At 43.4% G+C, this 19,253-nt stretch overlaps 1 protein-coding gene and 1 pseudogene across 1 annotated transcript in view; one reads left to right on the plus strand and one right to left on the minus strand.

Moving 5' to 3' along the window:
- ABCC2 (ATP binding cassette subfamily C member 2) overlaps positions 1-11,383 on the plus strand; it is a 64,940-nt gene extending 53,557 nt beyond the window's left edge. The window contains exons 26-33 of the mRNA XM_058543746.1: positions 640-839; positions 2,325-2,451; positions 4,321-4,422; positions 4,863-5,006; positions 5,863-6,021; positions 7,009-7,175; positions 9,989-10,183; positions 10,886-11,383. Coding sequence (XP_058399729.1) covers positions 640-839; positions 2,325-2,451; positions 4,321-4,422; positions 4,863-5,006; positions 5,863-6,021; positions 7,009-7,175; positions 9,989-10,183; positions 10,886-11,015 — 1,224 coding nt within the window. The 3' untranslated portion in view covers positions 11,016-11,383. The remainder of the gene's footprint in view (positions 1-639; positions 840-2,324; positions 2,452-4,320; positions 4,423-4,862; positions 5,007-5,862; positions 6,022-7,008; positions 7,176-9,988; positions 10,184-10,885) is intronic.
- Positions 11,384-15,203: 3,820 nt separating this feature from the next.
- On the minus strand, positions 15,204-17,657 carry LOC131406808 (calponin-3-like; annotated as a pseudogene).
- Between the last annotated feature and the right edge of the window lie 1,596 nt (positions 17,658-19,253).

A 19,253-nucleotide genomic window follows, 5' to 3' on the forward strand; every position in this document is an offset into this window, starting at 1 on the left:
TCAGGTTCATTGTCGTCTCCATAACAGCCTTTTGACTGTTAATAACAAACCAACAAATAAGAAGCAGGATATTTGAGGAAACTTCCAGGTGTAACATTTTAAATTCTGACTCTCAAATGCTCAGCTCTTCCCTGGTTTCAGCAAATCCTCACAGAATCTAGTAGCACCACTAACCCATTCCACTGAACCTTACCCTCCAGCCCTCTTGTCTCAGAAAGTCAGCCTGCACTCTCTATTACATCCAGTTCCGGTTCTTAGACCCTCAACATTTCACACACATTTTTCTAACTACTACTGTCATTTGGACAGTATATGCAGATTCTTGGGGAGAATATGGATTAGGCTGACCAAACTCCTGATGTGGTTTGGAAATTCAAACCTCTAACGCTGTGGTATAGTCTCCTCACTTTCATCCTCCTCTGTTCCCTACAAACCCCAGATATTCCCACCATCCTCTTCCTCTAGGCCTCTCTCATCATTCATTTAGCCAGAGGTGGGACTGGAAGCTTCTGTCCTGTTCAGATGTGGGCTATGGCCAACAAGGTGGAGAACGTTGAGTCATGGTCACAAAGGAAGAGGTACAGCATATGCAACATGATTGTGTGACTAACTGACTGACTCTTTACTTTTGGGGACCAGATTTTTTATGTGGCCACTTCCCGCCAGCTGAGACGTCTGGACTCTGTCACCAGGTCCCCAATCTACTCTCACTTCAGTGAGACTGTGTCAGGTTTGTCTGTCATCCGGGCCTTTGAGCACCAGCAGCGATTTCTAAAACACAATGAGATAGGGATTGACACCAACCAGAAATGTGTCTTTTCCTGGATTACCTCCAACAGGTAAGGCTGCTCCTGGCATTTAGCCAAATGTGTGCTTTGGGATTCTGCATGTTTGACATTAGCTAAGGGAGGGCAGGCGTGGCCAGTGATGTGAAATTCACTCTGGCCAAACGTGCTCGTCATGTATGTAGAGAGAAGAATGCATGAGCTTTGGAGTCAGAGACTGGGTCCCTGTGCCTGCTCTGCCATTTACCATGCTGGGTAAAGTGTCTTGACCTCTCTAAGGAAAATCTCATTTTCTTTGTTTTTACAATGGCTAGAACACAACTATTTTACAGGGCTATAGTGGAAGTTAAATGATATCTGTGAGCATTTTGTAAACCAGGTACTAAACAAGTACTGAGTGAACTGGACGTTCTCTGCTTCCCTGAGAGAGGATATGAGATTCTCCATAGGCAGGACATGGTTTGTAGGGTGGTGAAAGAAGTAGAGGTTGGAGGGAAGAGAGTTGGGAATTTTTAGGTAAAACCAGTGATGACAGAAATGGAAAGCTCACATCCTGTGAGGTGAATCCCTGAGTAGGGTAAGCATTCTTCATTTCTTCAGCATCATTAGACCCTGCCAAGAAGTGGTATGCCCTCTAAGGAGGAAGGTCTTTTTCAGGAAATGAAAATCTCTTGAGTGGCTTCCACATTGTCTTGAGGTGTTAAGGGCAAGCTAATGATGCTCAGTGTTATTTGGAACATGGAGAGATCAGGAATTTGATTGTAAAGATTTTATTTCTCAGGTAATTTCCAAGAAGGAAATAGGCATATAAGTAAATCCTATTAGACCCCCATTGTAAAATATGTTTCATATTTATTTGTACACATGCTAAAATTATTGGTGCAAACATTTAAATACATTTCAGTTGGGAAAGTCAATTTTTATAAAATATGTCTTTCTATAGACCATTCAGTTCTCTACAAAACTCCAATATATCTCCCTGTGATCAACTCCTACCTAACTTCCCTCTACCTCCAGCTTCCACATCTTTTTAAAATCATGAAATCAGACAGGGTACATTGAACCTTCCTCTGGTGCTTACTTTCTACCCTTACGTATGGATTCTCTATGGCATTGCTTCCCCTGCTTAATCAAAAGAAATCACTTGGAACATTGTTAAAAGTGCGGATTCCTGAACCCCATTCTAGTCCCTCTGAATCAGAATCTCCTGGGAAAGAGTCCAGGAATTTTTTGCATGAATCTGTATATTTTTAACAATTGCCCTGGATGATTCCTTTGATTTGTCAAGTTTGGGAGACATTGCACCATAGGATTCTCTTAGTTTAGCAAATTCCTCTAGTACCTTTAAAATGCCATTTATTTTCAAAAAAATCCAATTTAAAAGACTTTAGGAACACATGGTAATTTGAAGCACCTCCTAAGAGCATAGCCCTACCAACTCAAGCCCTCTGAGAGTGTCCTATGAACACCGAGGTTGCTGATTAAGGTAAGCAAGTGGAGATCAGTGATACTTCTCTCTCTGGTTCTGTTGCCCTACAGGTGGCTTGCAGTTCGTCTGGAGCTGATTGGGAACCTGATCGTCTTCTTTTCAGCATTGCTGATGGTTATTTATAGAGATACCTTAGGCGGGGACACTGTGGGCTTTGTTCTGTCCAATGCACTCAATGTGAGTCTGAAGGTTGGGTGTTTGGTTAAATTAATGTACTTATTCCTAAATTGAGTCTAGAGTATACTATGGAGTCAATGCTCTTGATTCGTTTCTAGATCCAAAGGGATGAGAGGAGACTGAGGTTCAAACTCTGGCTCCATCTCTTACTAATTGTGCAACCATGGACATACTCCTTACCCTTTCTAAGTAGGTACCAGTGTCATCTGGAAAAATGGACATAAATCTTGTTGCCCTTGAGAGTTAAGAAAGCAGTTTCATATGATTGAATCCAATAGTTCCCTGTCTCTTTGCCTCCTTGCTTGATTCTAGTCAAAAGAGAGAATAAATGAGTTTCTTTTCCATAATAGAGCAGTAGCCAAAAGGTCTTGTGAACAAATAACTTCACCTATGTTTGTTTTTCTTGGATCACAGAATAATTGGAGCTAATTCTAATAAAGAACATAGAGTCAAAAAAAAAAAAAAAGAACATAGAGTCCAATAAAACTATATAATGCATCCCCAGCATGACTAGGGGTTAAATGTTAGACATAATTTCCTAGCAGCTAAGACAGTGGCTGGCACTGTAAATGTTCAATAAATGATACTCATTTAATGAGTCATTTGGCCATCTTTCATGGTATCTTTTCAAACTAATATATTAGAGATTTGCATAGCTATCAGCAAGCTCTTTATGGTGCTGTCTTCAGCAGGAGTTAATAAGGCCCAAGGCAATCACGGCAAGGCACCCAAAAGGACTCTGTTTTTCACCAGAGTTACTAGGTTCCTTGTGCCACTGCCCCTTCATCCTCTCGTTTCTAGGCTTATTAACCTAGGACAGATGGGGCAAAGAGTTGGAGAACTATTAGATTGAACCAAAACAAAAACATTCAAATATCGACAATTACATATGGTTCAACCTACACAAAGTGGTTACTCTTAGTCCCCACGATCCTGTGCTTGCCCTCTCTCTAACCGCCATGTGCTCAACAGAAATTCCCTGTGCATATGTGCTAGGTCCAAGTCTTTGCCTGAACGGAGCTTGCATCAGAGTAATTCACAGATTCCCCGGATTCTAGACTGGCCCAGATCATGACAACCCTCTTACTGCTACTTAGATGTACAGTCATGTGCCGCATAATAATGTTTTTATCAACGACGGACCACATATACGATGGTGGCCCCGTAAGATTAGTACCATATAGTCTAAGCGTGTAGTAGGCTATACCATCTAGGTTTGTATGAGTACACTCTATGATGTTTGCACAAGAACAAAATCACATAATGACATATTTCTCAGAATGTATCCCCATTGTTAAGCGACGCACAACTGTATGTTTATAATGGCAGGAAGGCACCTGGAATTTATTGGGGTATAGGGGAACAAGGGTTCATGTGGATGTTCCACCTTGAGGGCTGGGTTCTCAATCAAGCTGTTGTTAATTGAGAGCAGAGAGAGGAGGTAGCTTTTTGGAATGCCTTTTCCTACCCTGTGTCTTTTTTATTGTTTTTCCCATTTGTAGAATGCCACCCCGTATCCTCTCCACAAAGAACTCTAGGCTTACAGGCAGGAGAGCTGAGTTCTGGCCCCGCTCCACCAACTTCAACCTCTCCAATCATAGCTTTAGCCCCAAGCCACTCCAAACTCATATTGCCTTTCACGTTTAGCACCACACAGTTGAGCACTGGCTTGTTCTCCAGCCATTCGATGCCCTGGTCTCATTTCCTCCCCCAGGGAGGTGAGAATTGTCACTTATACTTTTCCTTGCTCACTGGTAGAGCTTGGCATAGTGCTGGGTAAAAAGTGGGCACTGGATTGACCTTGTGGTTTAACTAGTTGAGTTGGTTTCTGAGCCTGAGACGATTTTGAGTCTTCTGTTTTTTCGATAGATCACACAAACCCTAAACTGGCTGGTGAGGATGACGTCAGAAATAGAGACCAACGTTGTGGCTGTTGAGCGAATAAATGAGTACATAAATGTGGAAAATGAGGTAAGGAGGAATTAGAGGAACCCAGGGGCAAGGAAAAAAAAAAAAACATGCGAATCCTTTGAGAGAACATTTTCACTTTGTCTAGAGATTGCACGTGGGGTCATAAAGGGTCTCCTAAAAGTTTCCCTTGCCCTAAGTCAAAGGACCTAATTTCTTGAAACAGAATAGGAAATGGTTTGGGGGAAATCAACTCTTGGAGTGCACCAGGTTAAATGGTGGCTACATTCTGGAGATCCAGAGAGCAACCTTGTGGGATAGGGTTTCTTTAATTGAATAATGTAAGAACCTTCTGGAAGTACCAATCTATTTCAGTCTATTCAATGCAGATGCCCACAGGTGGCTGGGACACTGCTACCCTTCTGTTCTGCGATGTGAGTCCCATGAGGACTGTTAGTGAGTTGCCACAGTGTAAAGCACTTCTCCTCCTGTCTCCTTGCCAGGCACCCTGGGTGACTGATAAGAGGCCTCCGGCAGGTTGGCCCAGCAAAGGGGAGATCCAGTTTAGCAACTACCAAGTGCGGTACCGGCCTGAGCTGGATCTGGTACTGAAAGGGATCACTTGTGACATTAAGAGCACGGAGAAGGTAGGTGGAGCTGAAGAAATGCCTGGATGTGAGTCCTTGTGATTGGAGACAGTTGGACACAGAGGCGGAGAGCAGCTGGACTCTGGGCTTTCATCATTAGGGCAGAGTGAGAGGGTAAGGATGCTTCCTCCACCCTGGGGAGGTGTAGGGACACAGTGCTACCACCAGAGGGCAGGATACCAAGAGATCAAACAGATTTAGTGGGGCTGTAGGGCTTTCTGTTCAGTCCTTCCCTGCCTCCTTGCGGCATCCTCTTCTGTGGCTAACGGGGGCTCATATCCTGTAAGGGCCAGGGCATGTAGAGAGGAAGTTAGGAAGCACCAGGCCTGGGGAAGGAACTGGTAAGAAGAGCAGTGTGGAGGTTGTCTCTGCAGAGAGAATGGCCTGTTTCTCCTTCTGGTCTGCAAAGTCCTGCACCCTCCTGTGGTGTTCTTGTCCTCTGAGGACATAGGGTCTAATGTAGGACCAAAACAAGTCTAGGTAAGACTGCTGAGATCCAGGTCAGGGTCTGGTTCTCAGCTGATGGCAGACCCGATCCTTCCCTTCTCCTCACTTCTAAACAAGGATTTTAAAAAATCTATAATTTCCAATAATAATTATAACAACAACAGCTGCTGATGTGTCCATTTCCAACGGTCACTGTAGTTCTCAGCAAGTGACAATTTAGGAGGTAGGATGGGAAGGCCATCTTTTTCTGACATCTGAGCACTTTTTTCTTACCAAATCAGTTTAACATCTTAGAGATGAAGTAGCCAATCACTGTCTCTTTCCACCTGTGATTATGAATGCCCCAGGCTAAATTTTTTCCCCCAAGAGTTACATGGTGAACTAATGCGCAAAGGAACTATATTTACAGATTGGTGTGGTGGGCAGGACGGGAGCTGGGAAGTCATCCCTGACAAACGGCCTCTTCAGAATCCTAGAGGCCGCAGGTGGCCAGATCATCATTGATGGGGTAGATATTGCTTCCATTGGGCTCCATGACCTCCGAGAGAAACTGACCATCATCCCCCAGGTGAGCTCTAGAACTTACTCTCACTCACAGCAGGGGACAGCTTGTTCTGCAGGAGACATGTGCATCTTCTTCTTGATGTATATTCAATTAGCAGTGTCATTTCTGCGGTCTACCCAGGATACCTAAGCTAGTTCCCTAAGACACATTGTTTGCAGAACTTACAAAAATAAGTTTTGCATCTTTTTGTAATATGCTTATGTGACTGCTGGTATCTAACAGTAGGTGGCAGCAACACAATAGCAGTCAAATAGAGCAGATAATTATTTAGCATTTCTGTAGCCCATTGTGGTTCTCAAGACCTTTGCAATCACCGTCAGCAGTTTTGCCACTGAAGCTTGAAACCATTAAGCTTTATACTTCCTATTTGATATGGTTAAAAGATAGAGGAGGGAATTTGCTGCAGGTTTCTGCCAGCAAGTGGAAAGCTTAGTGCATCAGCAAGAAAGGCTTCCCTTCAGCTTCCTTTCTGGACCCTACCAAATAGGGACTGCCCTGGAGGCTTCGTGGCTCTCCAAGCCATTCCTCCTTTGCTCACTGCAGCCAAGTGTCTGGGGATGGTTTTGGTTTGTCTGGTGTTTGCTCAGTTTGATACACTCTTTTCTCCAGGCTCTTCAAAAGCTTAATAAATTCTTCTCCTGCGACTGTACTATCCCTTCTCCTGGCTGGCACTGATCCCTCCCCTTCCACACCACATTTGGGGGTGTGGGAAATGCCTCTTAGCTTCTTAAGAGATACTGAGGCAAATGTGGAAATCCATAAATGAATCTCAGAATGAAAAACAAAAAAGCCAAAAACTCCTCTTAATCCTGTGCTTAGCTCCCCAGCTGGCAGCCACTCTAAGCCTTCAGGGAGGAAACCTGACAAAAGCTTACCACTAACCAGCTTTCCATCTCAGGCCAGTCCTACCTGCTTTCTCCTGGCCACAAAGAATTGCTAGTCCCTTTTCTGTCATTAGCCCCATTAGCCCCCTTGTGCCTTGACTTGCAGGATCCCATCCTGTTCTCTGGGACACTGAGGATGAATCTAGACCCTTTCAACAACTACTCAGATGAGGAGATTTGGGAGGCCCTGGAGCTGGCTCACCTCAAACCCTTTGTGGCTGGTCTGCAACTTGGGTTGTCCCATGAAGTGGCAGAGGCTGGTGACAACCTTAGGTAATATTTCATAATCCACTTTCCCCACAGGCAGTGAAAGGAGGTGATGGGGAACTACTCCTTTGTTCCTTGTGCTACCGGCATTACCTGGCATCACAGAATTTTCACTCTCCAGGTCTAGTTCCTAATGTGTAAAGTGAACCCATTGTGAAAATGACATGATAAAATAGACGTGAATGTGTATTGAAAACCTTTGTTAGTAAAGGTACCCTCATGAGACATGACACAATGGGAGCTTACAGATCCCACCATTGTGGAGGTTCTCAACTTAGCTGCACAGTGCAACCAGGATGAAAACAATCCTGACGCCTAGTCCAAGCCCAGAGAGTCTGATTTAATTGGTCTGAGGTGTAGACTGGATATGGGAGTTCGAAAGGATCCCCAGGGGGTTTTTACGAGCATCCCAGTTTAAGCAGCACTGGTCTAAGGGGTACGCAGATGATGGGATATGGTGTCCACAGAGTCCTTGGGCTCCTGAAACAGCTTAAATCAGTGCAAAGACTCTCTTGGCTTCACAGTTCTTTTTACCTTTCCAAAGCTTTTCTGTGTATGTTGACACTTCACACTTCTGGCCTTCACTGTGTGTTTACCTGTCAGTTAATAAGTTGACCTGCCATTTTCTCTATGACAATTGGGTTTTTCCCTCCAGATGCTGAAGTTCAGCCCTCAGCCAAAGCCCGCTGCCCAGGGGTAGTTCTTGCTCCAGTCCTGGGTGCCTTCAGAGTGGTGGGCAGGGTATGGACCATTAGCAGATGATGCTCAGAAAAGAAGGAAGGCTTAGTAGCTCAACTAATAATAGACCAGTAGCTCTGGCTTGACCTGAGAGCTTGTTATAAATGCAGAATCTCAGGCTCTAGACCTACTAATCAGAATCTGCATTTTAGCAAGATTCCCAAGTGATTTGTGTGCACATTACAGCTTGAGAAACACTACCTAGACCACTGATTCTTAACTTGGCTACACCTAGACTCACTCGGGAAACTTTAAAAAAATCCTAATGCCTAGACTGCACCCCAGACCAATTGAATCAGGGACCTGGGTGACTTCAGTGGGTGGCCCCAGGGAACAATTGTGAGCCTTGATATAGAACGCCATCATGTTTGTTTTCCCTCAGCAACAGATCTAGGAACTAGCAAGACTTAAGCAGGTCTTTAGGCCTATGAAAAACACCAAACATTCAGTCAGCAAATACATATTGAGCACTTACTGTATGCTAGGCACTGGAGATATAGAGGGAGATGACATTGACACAACCCAGACCTCCTGGCACTTACAACATAATGGAGAAGACAGACCTTATGCGAGTGCTAATGCTAATGCTAATCAAGCTAATGCTGTGCAGTAAAATGTTGCAGATGTGTGGGACCCTCTGGCAGGGTGTGATGGGGGCCTTGACACTTCTGTTTTGTAAGAACAAAAATCACGCCATCCTTCTCTGCCCATGCTGGGAGATGCTTAAATGGCATCATTACCGATGCCTTGATTTCAGACCTGGTTTGGGGTGTTGAAACTTAATCTGATTAGAGGTGAGAGATCAGAAATCAATCAGCTTGGAGAGAGAGTCAGCAGCTGAGAGCCAAACTGGTGCCTCAGCCACAGCCTGTTACTCTGGAGCCCAGCTGAACCAGGCAGGAGTTTGGGACAAGTTAAGTGAATAGTTTTGTGGTGTCTCTGTTCTTACATTACAGAGAAAAACTGGAAGTTCATCTTGGGTGACTTCTCATCTCCTGCAGAAATTTTCTTACAGAGAATTGCAGAACTTTAGTCTAGCCACCCCCTGTTTAATATGTTCCCTAATGGCCACAGCAGGAAAGATCAATTAGCCATTCCTGAATATTTCCTCCACATCATTTCCCAAAGCTTTTTTATGTAAGAGGTCCAGCCTTCATTACTAGCTTTTAGCAAATTAAAGCAATTTGCATTTTACAAGCATATTCGAATTCCACATACATTGCATCTCACACCAAGACATCGTGTTCATTAGATAGCTCTGTCTCTAATCAAGGCAGAAGGCCTTGAACAAATAATTAGCCTTGAGTCTAGAATTACACGTTAAAATAACGGATGGATTTGCTTTGCTAAGGCCACTAAGAAATGCCACTAGGGCATTCTGGTGCGGTGTCACCCTATATTAATGGTGTCAAGTCAAATACTGCTGATATGAACTTGGTGGCATCCATCTTATTTTGGAATTGTTGTTCATGTACTGGGATATCACTGTAGCCAAATGCAAAGCACTATTCCTGGGCTAGTGTTTTCCAAACTTGTTAAACATGAAAATTGCCTGGAGTGCTTATTAAATATACATGTTCCTAGGCTCCTCCCTATTCTGATTGAGTAGAGTGGGGCCCAGAAATACAAATTTTTAAATTAAGTACCTGTGGTAGGTCTTCTAATTAACTGGAAAAGTTTGGAAAACATTGCCTCCGGCAACAATGAATAGGTCGTGAATGAAGTTAAAACATTCTGGGGGAATTTAGGAGGGGGTTTTTTTGTTTTGTTTTTCTTTTTGGTGAGGAAGATTGTCCCTGAGCTAACATCTGTGTCAACCTTCCTCTATTTTGTATGTGGGACACCACCATAGCATGGCTTGATGAGCAGTGCATAGGTCTGCACCTGGGATCCGAACCCGCGAACCCTGGGCTGCCGAAGTGGAGTGCATGAACTTAACCACTACACCACTGAGTCAGCCCCTAAGAATGGGAGTTTTGAAAGTCTGAGCTGGAACGTGAAAACTGACTCCCTGCCCCCACCATCCCAGGTTATTCCTTGGTCCTTAGGTGCTAATGCTTGGTTTCTTCCATTGGCTGCAGCACAGGGCAGAGGCAGCTACTGTGCCTGGCCAGGGCTCTGCTTCGGAAATCCAAGATTCTGATCATGGATGAGGCCACTGCTGCAGTGGATCTAGAGACAGATCACCTCATCCAGACGACCATCCACAATGAGTTCTCCCACTGCACTGCTCTCACCATTGCCCACAGGCTGCACACCATCATGGACAGCGACAAGTGAGTTGGAGGGGTTTGGGTGGGGTGCAGAGCTTGATGGACATAGCTTAACCCTTTGTCAACAGCAGTAGCATCAGCCATGAGATATCTTACAGCAGAAGGTTTAACCACCATCATTTTACTGATGAAGAAACGAAGGCCTAGAGATTTCAAGTAATTTGTCCAAAATTATACATCAAGCCAATGAAAGCCAACAGGGTTAAGGGAACTGTCTTGAGGGTAAAATAGGAAACAGTGTGTAACTACTAATCAAGTGTGGGGAGGTGGAAGCCCAAGTCATGAGTGGCAGGTATTGACCACAGACCTTCCCAACTCAACTGGGTCTCAGCTGCTCCTCTGTAAACAGAAGCTTTCTGTTCCTTCCAACTCTGATATATTACATTCAAAATGAAGGTAACATCAGTAATCTTAGAAACTGTTTAGAGAGGATAAGCTCCCTTAAATAATGTGTGTCTTTGGTAAAAAAAAAAAGCGCTTATGTAAATGGACTCATACTGCATATATTCTCATACTACTTGCTTCTCTTGTTCGACATTATGTCTGGAATCCATCTGTGTTGATGCAGACAGCCATGGTTCGTTCATTCTCACTGCTGTGTAGCCTTGTATGAGTGAATATACCACGACTTAGTCCTAGTTGTTCTTATAAATGCCAAGATTTGAGATACTGCTTTCTAAGACCTTTCTTTCTTCCTTGTTTCAGGGTAATGGTCCTAGACAATGGGAAGATTGTAGAGTATGGCAGCCCTGAAGAACTTCTGAAAAACTCTGGCCCCTTTTATCTTATGGCCAAAGAAGCTGGCATTGAAAATACGAACAGCACATCATTCTGACAGCAGGTCCCATGGGTTAGAGATGGACTATAAGGATCATTCCTCATTTGATTTTTTTGTGTGTGAAATATATCATACATACAGAAGTGTGTGTAAAATGTACATTTTAAAGAAGGATCATAAGTGAACACCCATGTACCCACTACCCAGGTTAAGGAATGACTATTACCAGCTACGTCAGCCCACGATGATTCCAGTTTGATCAGACCTCCTTGCTACCACCCCCCCCGAGATAACCACTATCCTGAATTTCCTGATCATATCCCCTTGCTTCTCATTTTAGTTTTACCTCCTTGTATGTATCCTTAAACAATGTGTACATTTTTAAACTTATGTAAATGGCCTGATCCACTGGATTCCTCTATGGATTCTTCTATGACTTTTGTTCAATACTGTTTTTGATATTCATCCATGTGGATGCGTGTAGCGAGGTCGGTTCATTCTCACTGCTCTGTAGTATGGCAGGGTGTGAATATGCCACAGTTTATCCATTTTAATGTTGATTAGCAGGAGGATAATTTCTAGGGTTTTTTTTTTTTTTTCCTATTATGTACAATACTGCTGTTAACATTCTGGTTTATAACTCCTGAGATAGACATATAAGAGTTTCTTTAGGATATAAATGTAGGAATGGGAGATATGCACATGTTTACATACTTATACTAGGTAATGCCAAACTGATAAAGCCAATTTAAAACACTTTTGTCAATCTGATAAGTATGAATTGGTATCTCATTGAGGTTTTAATTTATAGTTCCCTGGTTACTATTTTGGTTTCAATATGAGGATTCTGCTGCTGCTTATGCATGGTGCTTTATTTCCTTGTAAGCCGTGTAAATTTTTACTGTAAGCTGCTCACTTTCCTTAGCATTTTATCTCTGGACAAGTTGAACCTGAGCTCACCTAAATGGAATTGTGAAAGCTTCTGCCTATCACCTGCAGGCATTACCCAGAACCAATTTGAGTTAAATTCTCTACTAAGGGGTTTCAAGCCTTACAGTTAGTGTGACTTTAGACCACAAGCCTGCACAAGAGCCAACTTGTGGTTTACAAATTCTCAAGGGAGATCCCTCCCCCTTGACCTAGCGTTGGGTTGGAGATAGACGTGTTGCCCTGTTGACTCCTTCCGCATAGTGGGGTTTATTCCTCAGTTACCGGTATACTGCAGGTATAGCCCTTTCGGGCCCAGGTTTATCAGAGGGTCTCCTGTTATGTCTCCAACTTGGCAGGCCTTGGCTTCATCTCTTGCCTTGGCATCCTGTATTGTCAACAAAGGTCAAGGTCTCCAGGTTTCAGAAGTCACCCTAAGCTTTGGCCCTTCCTTACCGTCAGAGTTTTTTGTGTCATATTATTTTGGGTTCAGCATATTCCTTACTTCCATTTCAGTGATGCAGTTATAAAAGATTTTTATTTATGCATCATTTTAGCTGTTTGTTGAGTGGGATGCTCAGAGAATTAAGCTTCCTAAAGGAAAGGTATAAATAGCTGCAAGGCTGGCTGAGGAAGGGATTTGTTTCCTCCTATTTGTTCTGTTCCCATCAGCATCACTCGAGCAGCGTTTCTCTGCGGCAGCGGTTCACACAAGCAGCAGCACTGATTTCAGTTTGCAGTTTCTCCAATACTCACAGAACCAGTGTCAGCCCTCAGGGAACCAGCACCGGCCGAGCAGCACCCCCTTCTCAGAAGTCTGGGTTTCAGCTCTGAGGGGCCCCTCCTAGGTTTTAGTAATGCTTTGTTCCCACAGCCCTCACAGCAACAGTTGCTTCTTGCGGTTGCTAGCTCTCTGATACTTGTTTTCCTTTGGCCCTTTCTTCAAGGCCTAGTAGACAATTCTTTGTATTGTTCTCTCTTAAAAGAGAGAGTTAGTCTCTTGACTAACCCAACTGACAGAGCCCTTGGAGATAATCCAGTTAAAATCTCTTATTTTTCAGATAAGCACCAGCCTGAGAAGGGTTATATGATATCCAGAGTGAAAACACGAGTGTTTCTGGGAGAGCCAGGACCAGAAACTAATTTCCTGATTTGGTCCAATGATTTCTTCTTTTTCCTATAATGAGAGACAGTTTTTGATCTACCTACTCCTATTGATGCAGATGAAGGGAAGGGAAGGATCATTCTTTTCTCAGCAGTGATGACAAAGACATCCAGTGAAGGCAGTGTGAACCAGAACCAGCCTGGATCCAAACCTTTGGTGATAACTCCTCCCACTCCAAATCTTTTGTTGGCCAGTCCCAGTCCCCACTCTGGACCACTGATAACATGATTGCTTTTTCCCACTTTCCTTCCTGAAGGTCTCCTTCTTTTGTCTGTCCTTGAAGCATTAAGATTTTTCTATGTTTTGGTCCTTGACACCCCCCCCCCCCAGTTTCTCTATATTTTCTCCATAATTGATTGCATGCACTATTGTGGTTTCAACATCTACCCATATGATTCTTATTTCTAGCCCCTTCCTCTCCTTCAGTTCTGAGATTCATATATTCAACTGCCTATGGATATTATCACCTGGATATCCTTCAGGCAGCTGACACGCAACTCACCCTACTTTGACAGACCTTTCTACTCCCTCCACTCAAAATAAAAGATTTTTTCCTGTACTTTCTTTCTCAAGTGGTAACATCATTGTCCACTCAGTCCTACAAAATAGAAACCTGGGCATTACTCTTTTCCTTTTTCTTCCAGGTCAAATCAGCCACCAGGCCCTTCCAGTTTTATTTCTTTACTCTTTCACTTTTGCCATCATTCAGGTTCTCATCACATCTAACCTGGACTGGTGGCATAGGTATCCCTGCTTCCAGTATTGTTTTTCTAAAATATACCCACCCACGGCTCCCAGTGATCAAATAAGCAGAAATGACCAGGTTACTCTTGTGCTTGAACTTTTCATTCAGTGGCCAACCAGAGGAAAGTTAAAATTCCTTAGTATGTATAACAAAGCTCCCTAACATCTGGTCCAACCTCATTTCTTCTAACTCCCATATCTCATGTTAAGCTCCACCAACACTAAAATGCTTTTAGATTCACACACACACTCACCTTTTGCTTATTGATCCCCTCTGCTTGGAATACCCTGGCTACCTCTAACTCATTAGGACTCAACTCAGAGGTCATCTTCTCCTTAGAGCCGTCCCTGACTCCCTCTCCTCTCAAACCCCCAAGCTAGCTTCAGTGATGTAGTGGATTTTTAATCATTTGGGAAACTCAGCGTCTGAATCTCAGGTCTATGTTGGGGACTTCCCCAGCTTAAGACTCTTGTTGGAACCCCAGGATGCAGCCATGTGACTAGGTTCCATTCATCGGATACTACACCAGCACCAGATTTTTATTCAGATACTGGTGACATAAAGAAGCAGGGAAATCTATTCTGGCAACGGTGACAGCAGTGGTGACAGTCACAGCTATTGTCCAGAGGTAGCAGTGGTGGTGGTTCTAGCAGCAGGGTCCCCTGATATCATGGTGTGATACTGAGCATCATTCCTGACTTCCAAGTCTCACATCTGGCTTTCCTACCCTCTCAGAGTGTCAGTGAGCTACCTGTGTCATTTGAAACTTTCCTCTCTGCTTAAGTTTACGAGAGTTGGGGACTGTTGTTTACAAATAAAAATACTCCCTAGCACACTTAACTGAGTATTACTGTATTTATCACTTTGTTGGATAATTTTCTGTTTAGGTCTCCCTCACTAAGCTGTGAGCCTCTTGAAAATAGGAACAGTTTCTTACTCATTTTTTGTATGTCCAGGGGCTAGAATATAGCAGGTACTCACATATTTTTCTGAATGTTAAAAAAAAAAATCTATAAAGAAAATACAATGGGAAAATGCATGCCAAGAATGCAGTGACAGGGTTGAAGAAAACAAAGTAACTCCACATTGATACATTGGCACAAACGGGAAGAATAAATGTACCAATCAAATGTCAATTTTTTTGCAGGCTACTTTTGTACAAGTGTGCTTGGAAACACCCTCTGAAGAAATTTGTTCCATTTAGGCAATAGGATGAGAATACATTTAATCACAGATGCACACTGATCATGATTTTATTTAAACATTAGCAAACAATATTGTACAAACGTTGACATTTAGATCTCTAAACCACTGAAACTTAGATTTAGTTAGCAAAGACTATTCAAGTATAAGTATGGATTTAGTCTTCCACATAGATTAGACACTAAACTGTTTTTTAAAAAGCTTCATATTGTTTGAAGATACTAAATAAAAGAAAGATTGTAAAAATGCATAAAAGAATTGGCTGTAAGCAGCACTCCATTTTCATAGTATTCCTTTTAACTTCAAGTAATGGGAGTATGCAATTAATTGGTTATGCTGTAGAATTTAATTGTTACAGTGTAAAAAGTAACTACTTAGGGAAGAAGTAGCAAAAAAAGTATACGTAAGGCAGTATTTCTTTTAGGTAAAATGGGCATAGAGTTTCAGGAAGAAAAGAAAAATTACTTGACTAGCTTGGTTCTTCCTGAATTTAAAAAATGGACTAATACAGAGCTCCTTTCTTCAACTCCTAACAAGGTCTTGGTCACCATATTGGTAATCTCTTGGCTAGTCCCCTTGGTCCTCACCGTGATAACCATCTGGCTAGTCTGCCTGATAACTAACTACTGTCACTGATTTCAGATCCACTTGTCCTGTTCCTTGGCTTCCACTGTGAATGACGGGCTCTGTCAGAGCAGCAGTCTTTGGGACATTTACCTGCTGCTTAAGCCTATAGCCACTCGTTCCTCTCTGAGAAACAACTTTGTTGGTATCCATCTATAGAGATTGTCGAGTTGTCTACTGGTTTACCTCTGGACATAGATGTTTCTCCCCATACCTGGTGCTAACACCCTCGCTGTTGGCTCTTTAGTTAGTTAGCACCCATCTGCACGTCAAGTGTGATCTGGTTTGTCAGGATTTGCATTCTGGCATCACGAAGACACCGCCTAGTCCCATAGCTATCGGCCTGGCTGATATGTTTATTAGTTCCAATCTGTAAACCAATTACATTTTGGCTAGCTTTTCATTTTCCTTTATCAAAAGGTCTGATTTTTCTGCATACTTGACTTCAATGTTAATGGTTGACCAGACTCCTTCTGTTCTGGCCAGACCTAGAGTAGTGGCATGGCTTAAGGGCCAAATCTGGCCTGCTATCTATTTTTGTAAATAAAAGTTTTATTGGAACACAGGCATGCTCACTTGTTTCGGTATTATTTTCGCCTGATTTTGTGTTACAATGGCAGAGCTGAGGAGTTGTGACAGACTGTATGGCCTGCAAAGCCTAAAATATTTATCATCTGGCCTTTTACAGAAAAGATTTGCTGACCCCTGCTCTGGAATCACCAGTGTAGTGGACTGGATCATGTTTCCATTCTCAAAAAGATAATTTGCCTCAAAAATGTCATGTGTTGGGGCCCGCCCAGTGGCGTAGTGGTTAAGTTCCCACGTTCCACTTCAGCAGCCCGGGGTTCGCGGGTTTGGATCCTGGGTGTGGACCTATGTACTGCTCGTCAAGCCATGCTGTGGTGGCATCCCGTATATAAAATAGAGGAAGATGGGCACAGATTTTAGCTCAGGGCTAATCTCCTTCAGCAAAAAGGGGAAGATTGGCAACAGATGTTAGCTCAGGGCCAATCTTCCTCACCAAAAAAAGAAAAAAAAGTCATGTCTTCATACCAGTGGTAGACAGAATAATGGTCCCCAAAGGTGTCTATTTCTGAATTCTTAAAACTTGTGAAGATTTACTTTACATGGCAAAAGGGACTTTGCAGATGTGATCAAGGATATTGAGATGGGGAGATGATCCAGGTGGGCCCAAAGTAATCACAAGAATCCTGACAAGAGTCAGGAGGGTCAGGGTTAGAAAGAAGACCGTGTAATGAGGGAAACAAAGACATTTGAAGATGCTATGCTGCTGGTTTTGAAAATAGACGAAGGGGTCACAAGCCAAGGAATGCAGGCAGCTTCTAGAAGCTGGCAAAGGCAAGGCAACAGTTTCCATAGGGAACCAGCACTACTGACACCTTAACTTTAGCCCAGTGAGACTGGTTTTGAACTTCTGATCTCCAGAACTGTAAGATAATAAACTTGTGTTGTTCCAGGCCACAGATTTGTGGTAATTTGTTACAGCAGCAATAGGAAACTAATACAATACAGTAAGCCCAACTCACTCTGACCAAATTGCCAGTATTCTCCAACTGAAGTCACTTTAATGATTATTCATTGATCTTCAATGAATCTCACTGTAGTTTGAATGCATAGAGGATTATGTCATCTTTTAAGCCCAGCTAAAAGTGGGCTTCGACTTTCACGCCTGTCACCTCTTCTATCAAATTGCAAAGATTTTATTCAGCTTGATCATATTTGGAGGAAATCTTTTCTTGATCTCAGCTGAGAGGCTGTAGGAAGGTCCCTGGTTAAAGTGAGTCATGGTGATTCAGACCATAGGAGGCGGCCACGACAGATGGGGAGTCTCACACTCTCAGCTTCCCCAATCCTGGGCCTGAGGAGCGGCTGCCGTGGGAAATGCTTAGAGCTGGACTCCTCTTGTGTCCCAGGGGACGCCTAGGCATGGCAGTGCACAGGTAGTGCCTGTGACATGGTCCTGCTGTCTGCAGACCCCCTGGTCTGCTGCGGGGTCCCATGTGCCTGCGTGCTCCCAGTAAATGTTTCCTGAATCAACGAACACATTGCTGCTACACTAACCCGAGGGCTCCCTCCCTCCCACCACCACACCACCAGAACCTACCTCCAGCAAAGCACTGTCTGCTCCCTTCCCCTTGAAGGTCACCTCTGAGTGGTATTAAGGAATGGATAACCCTATGTAGCTTGCAAAGTCTGCACTTTGTTGTGGAAAATTCCCTTCTTGATACATGCAAAACACTAATATTGATCTTCACTAACAATTGCAAGAAACTTCCAGTGGGCTGGGTGAAATAAAGCAGGGGCTCAGACTGGAGATTATTACCCCTGCTCTGTGGCACTGTATGCCACACCTACCAAAGGCAAAACAGTAAAAACTTTGTCAATATGTTGTACTAATAGGTGGGAGAGTTTAAAATCCTGAGTTGTGTTTGGTGACTAGACAGAGGATTTGAATGATGTATATAAATCTCGAGGTTTCTTGGTCCTCAAGCCTAAGGTTCTGCAAGTGAAACACAATTCAGAGCACAACTGTGTTCTTCTAGGGCCTGTTGGTAATGCTCACCCTGAAACAAAACCCACCTCAACAGTCTCGACCTCACAATTAATTAAAACTGGGTGATACAAAATTCAATCTTTATTAAAACCACATACTTCTAGAGCTCAGTGTACAAGAATTCGCAGCCATCATCTTATGCTCACAAGAATCCTAAATATTAAACCAGAAATCTACACTTCATAGATGATGACAGATTCCTACCACCGCTCCCTGTTCTCCTAGGACTCTTGGGTGAAAGCACAACTGAAGAGCTACTTCCAGACAGGAAAGGGAGAAAATTTATGAGAGGATGTAACCAGGCAAACCGGATTTAGAAAATTTCTGCAACACTTCCTTCTGTGGTGTCTGAAACATCTGACACCCTTCCCTTCCTTGGTTTTTGTAACTCCTACTTTTCCGACAGTAGAAAGTTCCATTAAAAAAACTGCCCAGACAGGTGCTCCTCAAACTTTCAGTGCACACCAATCAGCCGGGGACCTTGAGTCAGCCGGCCCGGGGCAGGGCCTGAAGCTCCAGTCAGCTCCCAGGTTATTAGGATGGTGACGCTGCTCATCTGAAGGCCACGCTTGAAGCAGCAAGACCTAGCAGACATTTAGTGTTTAAAACGAAACTCATCTTTTCATAAACTTGCTCCCATCCCCATCAACTCCCTTTTGCCAGTGATTCCACCCTTTCTTCAATTCATATTATTTATAGGATGTTGCTGCTTCTTGCCATTCTCAAGCAATCTTATGCCCAAATCAGTTAACTTTTCCCCCATAATTAAATTTTCTTGCCTTTGATCTGTCCTCCCTCCAAATCATCCTGTTACCATTTAGCCTTCCTAAAACAGGCAATCCACTTAAGGACCCACAGGAGTTTCTCATTACCCGACTCAACACATCCAAATTCCTTGACTTGGACCTCAAGGCCCTCCAATTTGTTTACTCTCTGTCAGGCAGTGTTCTAGTGCTCTCCACGTATCACCTCATTCAATCCTTAGAGCAACCCCAGGAGGTAGCAAGTACTACCAGCTCTACTCTAGATGCGGAAGCTGAAGCTGAGCCCACGTTA

Source organism: Diceros bicornis, chromosome 6, assembly GCF_020826845.1.
Source record: "Diceros bicornis minor isolate mBicDic1 chromosome 6, mDicBic1.mat.cur, whole genome shotgun sequence".
In the NCBI taxonomy this organism is placed as follows: Eukaryota; Metazoa; Chordata; class Mammalia; order Perissodactyla; family Rhinocerotidae; genus Diceros; species Diceros bicornis.